Here is a 16,115-nt window from a genome sequence, read left to right on the forward strand (position 1 = left end):
ATTTTTATTGGAAAGGCAGATATACAGAAAGAGAGGGAGAGACAAAGATCTTCCACCTGCTGGCTCACTCCCTAAGTGGCCACAATGACTGGAACTGTGTCAATCCAAAGCCTGGAGTTATGAGCTTTTTCTGGATCTCCCAAGCAGGTGGGGTGTCCCAAGGCTTTGGACACATCCTCTACTACTTTCCCAGGCCACAAGCAGGGAGCTAGATACAAAGTGGAGTATCTGGGACACATGAATGGACACCGATATGGGATCCTGACACGTGCAAGGTGAGGACTTCAGCCACTAGGCTATCGCACCAGGCCTTACTATTATTATTATTATCATTATTATCCTATTCTGTATAGATTCAAGACAACCCTGGATCAGGTAAGTCCCAATCAACTGAGCTCTAGATAAAGAAGTTGACAGTAAACGTGATCTCAGTTTATTTTCAAAAAACAAGAATCTGACAATTTTGATGACTTTCAAAATCATACAAACATTCTGATTTTTAGCCTTCTCTACTTAGCTTTGGACTTAGAAGTGAATAAGTAATAAAGAAAATGACTCTGTTGTTTAACTGTATGTGGCCTAGGTTGATTACCACAGATATCTCCCAGTAGTATTTTAATTCTTTAACAGTCATATGTTGAATTTCAAATAATGAAATATACAATCAAGTGTACTCCTTACTTCAGCTAAACAATGCCATTCTCTAGAGGCAAAAAATATTTCCAGTTCTTATCGTCCTATTAGTTCTATCCTGCAGGCAGACACTTTAAAACTCAAGCACATGAATAGCGAAGAGTAGGTCTTGCTGAACATGAGGTGTATCTGGCTTTTGGCCTCACTAACTTCTACCAGGGCAGTTGCCCACAAGTTTGAAATGAGCACAGATGAACTATGTGGGAAATGGAGAAGTAGTTTTGCCTGCTTTAGTGTGTGTTTTGGAGCTTGAAGTTTAGGAAAAGAACATCTTCCATTTTCTGCTTTGTGACTTTATTTTCCTACTTACTGTTAAGCAGTTCTTCAGGTGGAGTCACCCCAAGTAAGTAGTGGAAAAACAATGCAGCACAGCGAAGGTAAGGGGTGATGCCATTCTTCAAGGAGACCCACAGATACCAGCCAGGGATACCACAGCCAGCGCAGCTGAGACTTGAATTTCAGAATAGAACAGAACACTTGTCAGTCTAAAATCCTAGATTTTTAACGAAATCCTCTTTCAAAATCACAGTTAACCATTTATCCATTTAATTTTTAAATGCATAGAACAAAACACTTAAGTAGTTAATAACATTAGAGTTTAAATCTCTTAATAATAAAAAAAATTGAGAGGCAGAGGTAGACAAATACAAAGATAAATAGAGCGATAGCTCTCTCATCCACTACCCACTAGCTCACTCCTTAAATGCCCGCAACACCTGTGACAAAACTGGGCTGAAGGCAGAAGCCAAGAACTCAGTCTCACCTCCCACAAGAGTGGCAGGGACCCAACTCCTGGTGTCATTACCTGCTGCCTCCCAGGCTGTACACTGCTAGGTAGCTGGAATCAGGAAATGGGGACAGGATGGAACCCAGGTATTCCGATGTGAGATGCAAGTGTTATAACTGGCATTGTAATCATAAGACCAAATGCCCAACCCTTTCTGCATACTTTAAATCATCTCTACATTGTTTGTAATACTAGACATAATATAAACATTCTGCTATTAGTCTCTAATACTGTGTTGCTTAGGAAATAACGACAAGAAAAAAATTTCATTAGAGATGCAATTTTGAAACAATATTTTTGATCTGTGGCTGGTTGAATCCGAAAATGCAAAACTTCAATGTGACAGGCAAATGTAACCTTTTAAGTGAATCAAGTATATTAACTGCATGAGTGGCTATAAAAGAACAACCTACTTTCTACATTTATGTAAATTCTAAATATCGCCATATGTTAAAATTCCATCTTTTGCCTGTGTTCTCAAAATAATTTAAGAAGAATGGTATAGTGAACTCATCTGGTATTATAAACAACTAGATAATGTATTCTAACATATCATTTTCTTTAAAAAAAAAATGTTTTTTTATTTGAAAGGTCCATTTACAGAGGAGAGACAAAAAGAGGTCTTCCATCTATTGGTTCACTCCCTACATGGCTGCAAAGGACCAGAGTTGAGGCAATCCAAAGCCTGGAGCTTCTTCCAGATCTCCCATGTGGGTCTGGGCCATCCTTTGCTGTTTTTGTAAGCCTTAGAGAGAGCTGGATTGGAAATGGAGTAGCTGGGACATGAACCCAGCGTCCATATGGGATGCCAACATTGCGGCAGAAATAGCCTGCATCTCACTGTGCCGGACCCCAACATACTTTTATATCAAAGTAATGTCATTTTTTATAAAAACCTGTAATCTATGCTGGAACAAAATCACATACTAAACAGCTTTTAAATTATTTTATAAAACTGCAATTAAAATGTTTATTCACAGTACCCCGCAAAACAACTGAACAGGAGTAGAATTTTGAACACAGTTATACCGAAGCAGAGTATACTAATGGACTACTACTCACCCACTTATATACTGAGAAATCTCTGCAAAGAAAGATGAAGCAGAACGAGCCTCTTCGCTGTCTTCCTGAGCCTGAGTTAGGGGGAGATCTGAGGAAGAAATGACACAAGGTAGATTTGTGAATTTACTATGCAATTTACAAATTATACTTTATTTTCATGGTTCCAAGATAACGTTGATTCAAAGAAAGTTCTTTCCCTTGTTCTCAATCTAAATAATTGCCTCTCAATATTTAAAAATGTATGTAAACTTCATCTGTACACTAGCTGTAGAAACAAAGCAGAACCACCTAATAATGGCTATCAAATAGTGACTGACATAACACAAAGATGTTTGTAATTTATTTCCCAGCAACTAGTGTTGTGGTACAGTAGGTTAAGCCATTGTTTGTGATGCCAGCATCCCACATCTCAGCACTAGTTGAAATGCTACATGTTCTAATTCCCACCCACCTCCTTGCTAATGCACTTGATGGCCCATGACCTCGGGTCCCTGCCACCCATGTGGGCAAGCCAGACGGGAACCTGGCTTCTACCTGAACCAACTCTGACTGTTGCAATCATTTGGGGAGTGAACTGGAAGATGGAAGATCTTTCTGTCTCTCCTTTCTTCCCCTCCCTTCTCCCTTCCTCTGTCATTCTGCCTTTCAAATAAACAAATCTTTTTGTTTCTTTTGTTTTGCTTTTTAAAATTTTACTTCCTAAATTAGTGATCTACCTGCTTTGGGTTCATTCCTGTAGTCTTAATTAGCAAGTGGAAATTCAATGTCTACAAAGAAGTTATTCTGTCTTTATCTTCTGCATTCACCCTCAAACTAACAGCTCCATGTAAACAACCTCTCTTTATAAATTTCCTTATTTTTTATTGAAAAGTCAGATTTACAGAAAGAAGAGGAAACAGAGTAAGATCTTTCATCCACTGGTTCACTCCCCAACTAGCCGCAAAGTTTGGAGTTGAGCTGAGCTGAGTTGATTCAAAGCCAGGATCCAGGAACTTCTTTCAGGTTTCCTATGTGGGTACAGGGTTCCAAGGCTTTGGGCTATCCTCCACTCCTTCCCCAGACACAAGCAGGAAGCTGGATGGGAAGTGGACCAGCTGGGGCATGAACTGTAACCCAATGAGAACGCAGCACTTGAAAGAGGCAGATTAGCCAATGGAATCATTGTGCCAGGCCCATGTAAATAATCTTGAGAGGTCATTTTCCTACACTGACCTATCCTTACTCAGGAACATTTCAAACCTTTCTGTATCCTTATAGAACTCTGCTACTTACAGTGAGGCTCTGAGTAAGCTACTAAAGTTCTCTGAACTTTATTTTATCAAAAGAGGATGAGGGACAAGTCTTTGGCTTAGTAGTTGCTAGTTAAAATTTCCACATTTTGGGACCAGTACAGTAGCTCAATTGGCTGGCTAACCTTCCCTCTTCATGCCAGTATCCCATATAGGCACCAGTTCATATCTCAGCTGCTTCCCATCCAGCTCCCTGAGTGTGGCTTTGGAAGAGCAACGGTGGATGGCCCAGGTCTTTGGGGTTCTATGCCCATGTGGGAGACCCAGAGGAGGCTTCTGGCCCCTGGTTTTGGATCAGCTCAGCTCTGGGAATTGCGACTACTTGGGGAGTGAACCAGTGGTTGGAAGATCTTTCTGTCTCTCCTTCTTTCTATGAATCTGCCTTTCCAATAAAAATAAATAAATCTTAAAAAAAAATTCCACATTCCTTAAGGGAGTGCCTGGGTTCAATGTCTGGTTCCATTCCCATGCAGACCTTGGGAGGCAGCAGATAATAGTTCAAGTAGTGGGATACCTGCAACCAATGTGAGAGATCTGGACTAAGTTACTGGCTATAGGCTCCAACTTCAGCTATTCAGGCTCTGGAGGAGCAAAGCAACAGATGGGTCACCTCTATCTCTTAAATTTTGATTGAAAGGGGAAATAAAAAAGCCCACTGTTGGGGTAGGTCTTGCGGTGCAGTGGCTAAGGATGCCCATAACCCATTCTACAGTGCCTTGTTCAAGTCCTGTCTACTCATGCTTCGGATACAGCTCCTTGCCAACGTGTCAGGGAGGCAGTGGTTGATGATCCAAGTACCTGGGTCCCTGACAAGCATGCTGGAGATATGAATAGAATTCCTGGCTCCCGGTGTTAGTCTGGTCCAGCCACAGCTGTTGTGGCATTTGGGAAGTGGACCAGTAGAGGGAAGATCTCTCTTTCTCCACCCATTCACCTTTCCCCCATCACTCTGCCTGTCAAAGAAATAGATACCTCTGTTTTAAAATGCCTGTTTGTAGATTTGTGTGAGGGATGATTACAGCATATTTTAGCAGTGCTCTCTTGCTTTAAAAATAACTTTTAGCAAAGCTTTTGCTTATGCATTAATTCATCTGAAAGGTCACAACTAAAATTATCTTGAGTAATTTTATCTTATAGATGAATACTACTAATTATTTTTTTTTTCGTTTTAAAAAATAGGGTTTCTTAGGGGTCGTGTGAGGGTGGGAAGTGTAGCCAGCAGGTGGGAATTCAACCCAGGTTTCTCACATGGATGGTATGAACCCGATCATTTGAGCCATCACTGCTATCTCTCAGGGTCTGCACTAGGTACTTTGCCAAACACCCACCCAAGGAGTTGGTACTGTTCCCACTGTCACCAACATTTGGTAGTGTTTTAAGTATTATGGAATTAGTTCAAAGTACAGCAGCCAGGACTCCCACCAGTACCCATAAAGGATAGCAGTACCACAGGCAAATTGCTTTAGCCACTACATCAAAGTGCCGGCCTCAAGTGTTTTGGATTTCTGACCATTCTAGTAAGTGTGCAGTGGTATCTTAATATGCCGTTACCTAATGACATATAGATGCTAGATACCTTTACACATAATTACAGGCATCTTTTCTACCTTCTTTAGTGAGAGATTCTTTAAAATCTTACATACTGTTTTTTTAATCTTTTGAACTTTTAATTACTTAAAAAGTGTGTCATGATTTTATTTAGCTTTCTGACTCTGTGCCTTCAACACTTTCACGACGATTTTCTGCTCCTCAATAAGGAAAGTCCGCTTGATCCTGTCACGGACACATTTAGCACACATGGAGCCACCACAGGCCCTGCTGACATGTTTCTTCTTCTTGGACAACCTCATCAGAACTTTAGGCCTCATAGCCCGAACCCCTCGCAGTTGGCTTGGGCACATACCACATGCAGATTTTGGCGCCTTCCCAACTTTCTTGGTGTAAAGGTAGACAATTCTGTTCCCAGGAATTCGGGACAGTCTGGTTTTGTTGGAGGCTATATTGTAGGAAAGCCTACAGCAGTAGGTCAAGCACTGCATCACCCTGGGTGTCTCTAAGCACCATCCCGGAAGAGCAAAATCTTATATACTTTTTTTTTTAAAGATTTATTTATTTTATTACAAAGTCAGATATACAGAGAGGAGGAGAGACAGAGAGGAAGATCTTCCATCTGATGAGTCACTCCCTAAATGAGCGCAACGGCCGGTGCTATGCCAATCTGAAGCCAGGAGCCAGGAACTTCTTCCAGGTCTCCCTCACGGGTGCAGGGTCCCAAGGCTTTGGGCTGTCTTCAACTGCTTTCCCAGGCCACAAGCAGGGAGCTGGATGGGAAGTGGAGCTGCCAGGATTAGAACTGGCGCTCATATGGGATTCTGGCGTGTTCAAAGTGAGGACTTTAGCCACTAGGCCACGCCGCCGGGCCCTTATATACTTTCAATTGTCTGTTTTCTTACTCCATTTTACTGCTTTTGTTTCTTTGTCATAGATGAGTTAACTACATCTATATGTATCCACTTTCGGGTTCTCTATTATGTTCTAACATCTTTTTTTTTTTTTTTTGCCAGTAACACATATTATTATTATAGCTTTATAGGAAGTCTTAAGGTAGGGTGTTGTGGGCTAAGGAGTTGATTAGCAGTCCTTAAGCTGAGCACTACAGGAAATGGGCTTGCCCCTGGTCTAATCAGACGCATTGGCATCCTATTGTTCTATTAAAGGGCCTGGGGGAAAGAGTATATAAGGAGTAATAAAGGGAGGCTTTGGAGAGACTTCCACCACCACTGGTCTCCTGTCGGTGCTTCATCCCCAGACCCTCGCTGGCTCTGCTGGCCGGTGCAGTAGGGTAGTGTCAGCCCTACAACTGTGTTCTTTTCCATCAGTACTCAGCTGGATCTTCTGGGTATTTTTCTTCTCTGTATAAACTTTACAATCAGTTTGTCAGTATGCACAAAATGCCTTGTAGGAACTTTGTTGGAGAGACTACTGAGTTTTTAACCTAATTTTTCTGATTCTACTTTTGAGTCTCTTCCCTCTTACATTCAAAAATCTTGATTCCAAGTAACATTAACACATTACTTACTGGGTGTATCCCCTAATTATTAACTAATACTAGTACCACTAAAACGATGTCAATTTAGGGGCCGAAGTGGTTGTTTTGCAGGCTATTCTTCCCTTTGCAGAACTGTTATTCCATATGAGTGCCAATCTGTGCCGTGGCTGGTCCACTTCCCAATCTAACTCCTGCTTGTGGCCTGGAAAAGTAGCAGAGAATGGCTCAAAGCCTTGGGACCCCCGACCTGTGTGGCAAACTTGGAAGAAGCTCTTGTCTCATGGCTTTGGACCAGTTCAGCTCTGGTTATTGCAGCCATTTGGTGAGTGAACCAGAGTATGGAAGATCTCTCACTCTTACAAGTAAAAAACAAAAACAAAAATGCCTTTGAAAATAAATAAAAATTAATGATTTCAATTTACGATGATCTAGAGGCGGTAATTCTTTGTCAAAACGCATTCTACAAAGGAAATGTCATTGATATATTATGTTTTATTTATTCTTTTGTTTTTAATGATAACTTTTTCATCTATTGGAAAAGCAGAAAGACAGTAAAAGCTAGAGAGATATCTTTCATTTGCTGGCTCACTTCCAAAAAGCCAGGGCTGGACCAGGCAAACACCACGGGCCTGGAAGTCGGTCCTGTTCTCCTAGGTGAGTGACAGCAGCCCAAACATGTGAGCCACCGTGTGCTGCCTCCCAGGACACATTAGCAGAAGGCTGGATCATAAGCAGAGTGGTAAGACCTTGCAAGTGATACTCTGCTATGGGATACTGCACTGTGCCACAAGCCCTGCCCTGAAATCCTGTGGGTTAAAGTCACTTAAAGCAATCACTTTCTTGATATGCTTGGTATTTTTATTAATCAGACTCATCTGTTTTTTCAAATTTTTTAAATCTTCCCCATTTTTCTAGGAGAGGGGAAGAGGAAGAAAATATTTATTGGGTACCAATATCAAAATTTTATTTCAAAAGGCTATTCACTGAAATTTTTGCTCTAACCTTGTATCTTTAGCTTATTTATAGGCAACTATCTTTGGCTGTTTACATTTCTAATTTTTCCTTATAAAACACAAATATGAATCTATGTGAGTATATATATTATATATATATACTTTGCTGAAACACCTTGTAATAAATGCTATATAATAACCTGTATTCTGTATTATTCTTTTTTCACTTAACAATATATCCTGACATCATATTAGAAGATCTTGTTTATTCCTTTGCCTGTATAGTATTTCAGTATGGACAGACCAATCCAGTCCTCAATTACTAGCTGAGATGCTGGTACTTTTTGATACTTCAACAATGCCATAATGAATATTGTGACTGTATAATTTCAAATGCTTTCTCTTCCTTTAAAAGATTTTATTTATTTATGTATTTATTTATTTTATTTTATTTATTTGGAAAGCCAGATATACAGAGAAAAATTTCTTCCATCTACTGGCTCACTCCCCAAGTGGCCGTAACGGCTGGAGCTGAACCAATCCAAAACCAAGAGCCAGGAGCTTCTTTTGGCTCTCCCATGTAGGTAGAGGGGTAGTCGCAAAGCTTTGGACCATCCTCTACTGCTTTCTCAGGCCACAAACAGAGAATTGGATGACTACTGGAGCAGTTGGGATACAAACAACTACCCATTTGGGATCCTGCCGGATGTCAAGGTGAGTATTTAGTCACTAGGCTACTATGCCAGGCCCTCAAATGCTTTTTCACATGAAGCTTTATGATAGATTCTTCAAAGTGGAATTGATGAGTGGAATGATAAATGCATATGTCATTTTACTATCTTTTATTCTGATTATCTCTTTATCTTCTAAACTGTCTATACTATCAGGACTTTTCTAAAGACTTTTCTAAAGACTAGACTTTAGAAGGACAAGTATACTATAATTTCATGATGCCATATTACTCAATAACCCTCAAATAAGCAGTTATAAAAAAAACATTCAATGAGCATTTATGTACTTAGTAAAACAGAGAGTCTGAATTGGAGTGTTTATTACCACCAAAAAACCCACATTGGTGATACAGTAGCAGAGAAGAGGAAGAATAGGGAAAGGCAAAAAACAGCGAGATATACCCACAATAACTACAAAACAAATACTAAAAGACAAACAAAAACTATTGAGGAATCAAGAATGGCTCCTTTTGAGTCTGGCACAGTTGCCTAGCGGCTGAAGTCCTCACCTTGCAAGTGCTGGGATTTGATATGGGATTTGATAAGGGTATTGGTTTGCATCCCAGCTACTCCATTTCCCTTCCAACTCCCTTCCTTTGGCCTAGGAAAGCAGTAGAAGATGGCCCAAAGCCTTGGGACCCTGCTCCCATGTGGCAGACCCAGAAGAAGCTCTGGTTCCTCACTTTGCATTGGGTCAGCTCTGGCTATTGTGGCCAGATGGAAAGTGAACAAGTGGACGGAAGATCTTTTCTCTCAGTATCTCCTTCTCTCTGTAAATCTACCTTTCCAATAAAAAGAAATAAATCTTCCAAAAAAGAGAGAATTGTGTTTTTGATAAGACAGGCTTATCAAATTTCCCAGGCTGGAATAAGCTTCAGGTAGGAGAGAGCTTCAGACTGCAGAATTAAAGAAATAAACAAATCGGGAAAAGCAGGTCCAAATTGAAAGGCGGTTACAAATTAGTGAGGGAATCTAATGGTTTCAGCTAATTACTTCTTTCAGAGCTTATTCTACCTTTCCCCGTTTAAATAGTAAACATAAAGAAATAAATGAGTAATTATTCTGCAAAAGACAAAATAGAATCAGACATGCATAAAATGGTTTACCACAAATACACTTAATTTTGGCAACAAAGCATGGTTAAATATTCATGATCAACATGCACATAGAAGTTTTACCTGTATCTATTGTAAGAAGTATCTGAAGCATGTGTGCCATGGTGATCAAATGAAAGAGATAAAGGTGGTTGTACGAAGAACTAATCGATGAAGGTTGCAGATCAACTGTGTCATCCCAATAGAGAGATGGAAATGCTAATACAGCACCTACCTATGATAGAAAAAAGGACATCAACATGGGTAATAGCAAAAGACCAACACAAATTAATAGCTAAATGTAAAGGGTACCAGATGTTGCACAATGGGGTTTTTAAATAACCATTATATTTTTACTAGTTATCCAATAGACAATCAGCATATTCATGAATCGAAGACAAAGGTTATTACCAAACAAATTACTCTTGCTGGGCCTACTTATTTTGGGGCTAGGTGGTGGTTTCAACTGTGCTTCAGAAAATTCACCATTACAGTCACCAGGGAGTTCTTCAAATTACATGACCACATCTTATTCCAACTAAATCACTCTTAGTGACCCATAGCCTTCAAAGTTCCCAGAAAATTGCAAACGACAAGATTGACAACCACTGGGTTCTAAAGGTCTGGGTAATGAGGATGGAGATGATGGTTGGCCATGCAGTCACAAACTCCATATTCCCTATACCACTAACCCTTTCTGAACAGAACTTAGTTTGAAGGAATGGAAATGTTCTACAAGAAATTACAAACCAGGGCCAGCCAGTGTTGTGGTTCAGCGTATTAAGCTGCTACTTGTGACACTGGCATCTCATATCACTACCAGCTTAAGTCTGAGATACTGCATTTCCTTTTTTTTTTTAATTTATTTACTTTTATTACAAAGTCAGATATACAGAGAGGAGGAGAGATAGTGAGGAAAATCTTCTGTCAGATAATTTACTCCCTAAGTGACCACAAAGGCCAGTGCTGTGCCGATCTGAAGCCGGGAACCAGGAAATTCTTCCAGGTCTCACACGCAGGTCCAGGGTCCCAAGGCTTTGGGCCATCCTCGACTGCCTTCCCAGGCCACAAGCAGAGAGCTGGATGGGAAGTAGGGCTGCTGGGATTAGAACCGGCGCCCATATGGGATCCTGGTGTATTCAAGGCGAGGACTTTAGCCGCTAGGCCATGCCGCCAGGCCTGAGATACTCCATTTCAAATTCAGCTCCTTGTTATTGCAAAACAGAAGAAGACGATTCAAACACTTGGGTTCCTGCCACATAGCAGAATAAGATGAAGTCCCTTGCTCCTGGCTGGTACACTCACAGCAGTTGTGATCAGTTGGGGAGTAAATGAGTAGACAGAACTCTCTCTCTTTTTCTGGTTATCTTAAAAGTGCATGGATAAATCGTAAAAAAGGAAAAAAGAAGGAAGGAAGGAAGGAAAAGGAAAGGAAAAAGAAAATGAAAAGGAAAGGAAAGAAACAAAGCAAGGTAGGTTTCAAAACAGTTGTCACCTATTCATAGGTTTTTGAGAAAGGCAAAACGCATGCATGGAGACCCTAACATTAATTTATTAATAAATTTTAAGAAAGCTCACAGTCATTCACTACTTATAATATAAATAAGAAAATGTAGTTCAAAAAATGTAGATTAGAGAAAGGATAATATTCGATTAGAAAAAGTTTGCTTATTTTTTTTTTAAAGATTTATTTATTTATTGGAAAGTCAGATATACAGAGAGGAGGAGAGATAGAGAGAAAGATCTTCCGTCAAATGATTCACCCCACAAGCGAGCGCAACGGCCAATGCTATGCCGATCCGAAGCCAGGATCCAGGAACTTCTTTCGAGTATCCCGCACGGGTGCAGGGTCCCAAAGCTCTGGCTGTCCTCAATTGCTTTCCCAGGCCACAAGCAGGGAGCTGGATGGGAAGTGGAGCTGCCGGGATTAGAACCGGCGCCCATATGGGATCCCAGGGCGTTCAAGGCGAGGACTTAAGCCACTAGGCCATGCCACCAGGCCCAGAAAATTTTGCTTATATAAACATTAGCTATTAAAAACAAGTACAACAAGAATTGTTACAAAGCTCAAGGTAAATATGCTATTATTTTTTAGTGATTTTAATAGCCTCAATCTACTCTGTCTCTATTTACAAACAGAAGACAACAGAAGACATAAGAGAGCAAACTTTACTTCTCATGAACAGAGCATGAATTTGAAAGAGAAAAGCACATAAAATTGCAAACCTAAGTAACTTGAAAAAAATTGTAGTGAACACTTACCAAAACATGGAATAAATCTATAGATAGAAGACATGGTGTATCTTCTGATTTTAGGTTAGGAAGAACAACTAAAAAATAAATAAAAATAAAAAGAAGTTAATGTACTTCAGTCAACAAGACAGCAATGCAGTTAAAATGAAAGCTAGGAAACATCTAAACAAAAACATAACATGCTTTTAAAACACAGAAACTAGAACATCACAGTTTTAAGATATGGGAATGGGAACGAAAGACAAATAGAGAAAAGGTTCCTAAAACCATGTACACAATTTACAGTTACAAGATGAGATCTCAAGAGGGTGAGATAAATGAACCAGGCTGAGTGAAACAGTGATTACTCAATAAACAGGTGTTGAATAATGAGGAAGAGCTGCTTTTATACAATGTTCCCTGGATCACTTCCCCCCCAACTGTATATTCTCACATGTTCTAGAATACATGATATGTGATTACACCTGAGAGGGCAGCAGCGAGAGCACACAAAGCAGTATGGGTAAAATGGATTTGTAGAAAATTCTCCTGAGCAAAATTAGATAATGGATTATAAAGATGAATGACCATGAGGAAATACAGACAGCTCCAAAGCTATTAAGTTTATAATTTGGTCAGTCTCTAAGGAAAAGCAACAATCTAGAGGTCAGAAAGGAAGTGAAATAAAGAAGTCATAAAGACAGGAATGGTTTTGTGTGGGGGAATGAATAATTTTTCAGTAAATCAGTTATTTTATAAAACAAAGATCAGAAGACTCTCCTCAGACTAATTTTCAAACCCCTGATCATGATTCTAAGGACAGCCCGGTGTGGTGGCCTAGCGGCTGAAGTCCTCGCCTTGAACATGCCAGGATCCCATAAGGGCATCGGTTCTAATACTGGCAGTCCCATTTCCCATCCAGCTTCCTGTGTGTGGCCTGGGAAAGCAGACGAGGACAGCCCAAAGCCTTGGGACCCTGCACCCATGTGGGAGACTCAGAAGAAGCTCCTGGCTTCAGATCGGCTCAGCTCTTGTCATTATGGCTGCTTGAGGAATGAACCAGTATATGGAAGATCTTTCTCTCTGTCTCTCCTCTTCTTTCTGTAAATCTAATTTTCCAATAAAAAATAAATACATCTTAAAAAAATCTTTAGTTTGTTAGATTGAGAAAACTAGCTGTTTATAACTGGTTCTCAAATAAAAGCGCATGGGCCTGAATTCTCAGATTAGCACACCTGGTATTTTTATTAGTTTATACACTAACAAAGCTATTTTAAACATATACACATATATATATATATATATATGTATTTTAGAGATTCATTTATTTTTCGCTGGAAAATCATATTTACAAAGAAGGGGAAACAGAGAGAAAGATCTTCCATCTGTTGCTTCATTCCCTAAGTAACCACAATGGTCGGAGCAGAACTGATCCAAAACCAGGAACCAGGTCTCCCACGTGGTTGCAGCGTCTCAAGGCCTTACGGCATACTCTACTGCTTTCCCAGGCAACGAGCAGGGAGCTGAATGGGAAGCTGATCAGCTGGGACACAAACAGGTACCCATATGGCATCCTGGTGCTCATAAGACAAAGACTTCAGCCACTGAGCCATTGTGCTGGGCCCAAAACTAATTATATCTTAGAATAACCTATGCATGGCATTCTTCCTCCCTTTTCTCCTCCCTTTTTATAATCCCTTATTTTTACTCAAAAGCATAATTTTCAGAGACAGAAGGAGACACAGAGAGGTTTTCCATTCACTGCTTCACTCCGCAAATGGCTGCAACAGCCATAGCTGAGCTGATTTGAAGCTGGGTCTCTCATGTGATGCAGGGTTCCAAGACCTTGCGCCACCCTCCACTACACTCCCAGGTCACAAACCCAGAGCTGGACAGGAAGTGGTGCAGCTGGTACATGATGCTAGCAGGTGGAGGATTAATGTGCTATGCCACCATACCAGCCCCCATTTTTTCCTTTGCTAATCACACTTAAGATACATGAATATCAGTGTTTGTTTATTCTGATTCAAGAACAAATACAGGGCCCGGCACAATAGCGCAATGGTTGAGGTCCTCGCCTTGTACGCCCGGGATCCCATATGGGCGCCGGTTCTAATCCCGGCAGTCCCGCTTCCCATCCAGCTCCCTGCCTGTGGCCTGGGAAAGCAGTCGAGGACGGCCCAAAGCTTTGGGATCCTGCACCCACGTGGGAGACCCAGAAGAGGCTCCTGGCTTTGGATCAGCATGGCCATTGCGCTCACTTGTGGAGTGAATCATCAGACAGAAGATCTTCCTCTCTGTCTCTCCTCTCTGTATATCTGCCTTTCCAATGAAAATAAATAAATAAATAAATCTTAAAAAAAAAAAAACAACAAATACAACAAAATGGCCCCAACTGGAGACCATGATGCTTAGTGAAATAAGCTAGTCCCAAAAGAACAAATATTGTGTGTTCTCTCTGATATTAAGACAGCCTTTAGGAAAACTGCAAAATAAACAGATACAGGTGATCAAGTATTTACACATATTCTCATGGATGAATGGTATAATGGATACTAGCATACTGGGCAGTAAAGTTACACTGCAGTACATATCTCTGTTCCTGAATAAAAGTAGGAGTCCCTTTTTGAGACATGTAAATATAGCCATTCAACTATGAGACTAGATTTTCTACCATATCATGACAATATTTAAGGAGCAGAAAGTTTGTTATTTTTTGTGTGTGTGTGGCTCAGGAATTTATTTTTCTCTCTCAGTGAGAGTGACTTAGAAATTATGAATAATGAGTTGCAAATAAACACAAAGATGTGAACAAGCACAAAGCCCATCAAGCAATCATCTTTTGTGTCAGGCATTCACAGTTTTATCACAGCAACTATTAGAAAGTTTATTTTGTAATTGTTACTAAGGAACTCTGCCACTGTGATAATCTGGGGAATAATAGTGGGGCGAGAAAAAGGAGGGAAAAAGAGGAAGGGAAGCAAAAATCATGGTAAATAATGAATATATTTTTGTAAAAAAAAAAAAAAACTCATAAAAAATTAGACAGAGTTAGGTGTTTGGCCTAGGACTGAGTTGTTGAATCTTGGCTTTCGCCTGGCCCCGTTCAGTTGTAGCAAGCATTTATTTGGGAACTAAAGCAACGAATGACAGCTCGTTTCCCCCCTCTCTCTCTCTGCCTCTCAAATAAATCAGACTGCAAGTATGTTAGCACAGTATTTGTATTTTGTCAGTCTGCTTTAGATAGTAGCATTTGATTAGTTAATATTCATAATTAGTACAGTCTGTTGTTTCCTGATGTAGCAACTAGTCAGAAATGCAGGGGGGGAAAGCACCCAAACAAGAACAAAATCATTTGAAGATTCTACCTGATAGAAGACGAACCAGATGTTTCTGTATCAGGACTTGAGGAAAGGTAATCCTCTGTGCAACTGCAAACTGCAACAATGCTTTCAGACCATTATGCTAGATCATTAGAGAAGAAAAAAGAAAAAGTGATGATAGACTTAAAACATTCACAGCAAAACTAACTCAAATCTGGCAGAGGCTGCACACTCATTATTTACTTAACATTTCTTACAAATAAGTCATAATGCTAACACCGACAAAGTTTTCAGGACCTTACTAGATTTCTAATAGATTTTCCCATGACACAGAGATACTAAGGCAATAATCACTTCAATTCCCAGTTAGACACTCAATTCTCTTGAGTCTAATTTTTTTTTAAAAGTCTGGCCTAATTTATTCTATTGAGGCCTGTGAAAGTCTATTTCTAGAAATTCTAAAATGGCAGAAAACCACTGAACTAGATCATTTGTTTCCCAAATGACAGGATGAGAGTTACAGGAAAACACACTGTGAGCAGTCAGTCCCCTGTACCAAGCATCAGGAGAGGGAGGGAAGGGCCTCTTAGATGGGTGGTCCTTGCGTTTTCACAGAGTAATTGAGCATCTTTCCTGAGTACCGTTTTCTAGAGTCACCGACATAAGGAAGCTTGGGGCAGGCAGAAATACAGTCCTGAAGCAGTATCAGGATCTGTCCACCAAGAAGTTTTGGCTTAGTTTTCCTCTTGATTTTAGTATGATGAATCAGCTACAGCTAAGCCAGCATTAATACTCAATGTTATCTGAAGATGCAAAATTAGTACTGGGTGGTGGGAGGGATGAGGGGTGGGAAGTGGAGGAGATGTCAAGCTTCTGATTTGGCAATAAACAAGGAAGGGGAT

At 40.2% G+C, this 16,115-nt stretch overlaps 2 protein-coding genes across 4 annotated transcripts in view; both read right to left on the bottom strand.

The window, feature by feature from the left end:
• The window catches only part of UBR1 (ubiquitin protein ligase E3 component n-recognin 1), a 120,259-nt gene that overhangs the window by 13,186 nt on the left and 90,958 nt on the right, over positions 1–16,115 (bottom strand). For 2 of the 3 annotated variants that reach the window (XM_040969904.1, XM_040969906.1), the window contains 5 exons: positions 15,259–15,355; positions 11,921–11,988; positions 9,743–9,893; positions 2,543–2,630; positions 1,004–1,149 (listed from right to left, as the gene is read on the bottom strand). In XM_040969904.1, coding sequence (XP_040825838.1) covers positions 1,004–1,149; positions 2,543–2,630; positions 9,743–9,893; positions 11,921–11,988; positions 15,259–15,355 — 550 coding nt within the window. The remainder of the gene's footprint in view (positions 1–1,003; positions 1,150–2,542; positions 2,631–9,742; positions 9,894–11,920; positions 11,989–15,258; positions 15,356–16,115) is intronic. The other variant, XM_040969905.1, reaches the window with a different exon arrangement.
• On the bottom strand, positions 5,491–5,893 carry LOC121149346 (60S ribosomal protein L34-like). The gene has a single exon (XM_040969907.1). It carries the CDS (start codon positions 5,868–5,870, stop codon positions 5,526–5,528), a length of 345 nt encoding a protein of 114 aa, XP_040825841.1. The 5' UTR covers positions 5,871–5,893; the 3' UTR covers positions 5,491–5,525.

Source organism: Ochotona curzoniae, unplaced genomic scaffold (genome assembly GCF_017591425.1).
Source record: "Ochotona curzoniae isolate NIBS_2020 unplaced genomic scaffold, NIBS_Ocur_1.0 scaffold_4701, whole genome shotgun sequence".
Classification (NCBI taxonomy): domain Eukaryota; kingdom Metazoa; phylum Chordata; class Mammalia; order Lagomorpha; family Ochotonidae; genus Ochotona; species Ochotona curzoniae.

Coding starts and splice junctions, on each gene's coding strand:
- LOC121149346 (XM_040969907.1), bottom strand. CDS start 5,870: ATGCAGTGCTTGACCTACTGCTGTAGGCTTTCCTACAATATAGCCTCC.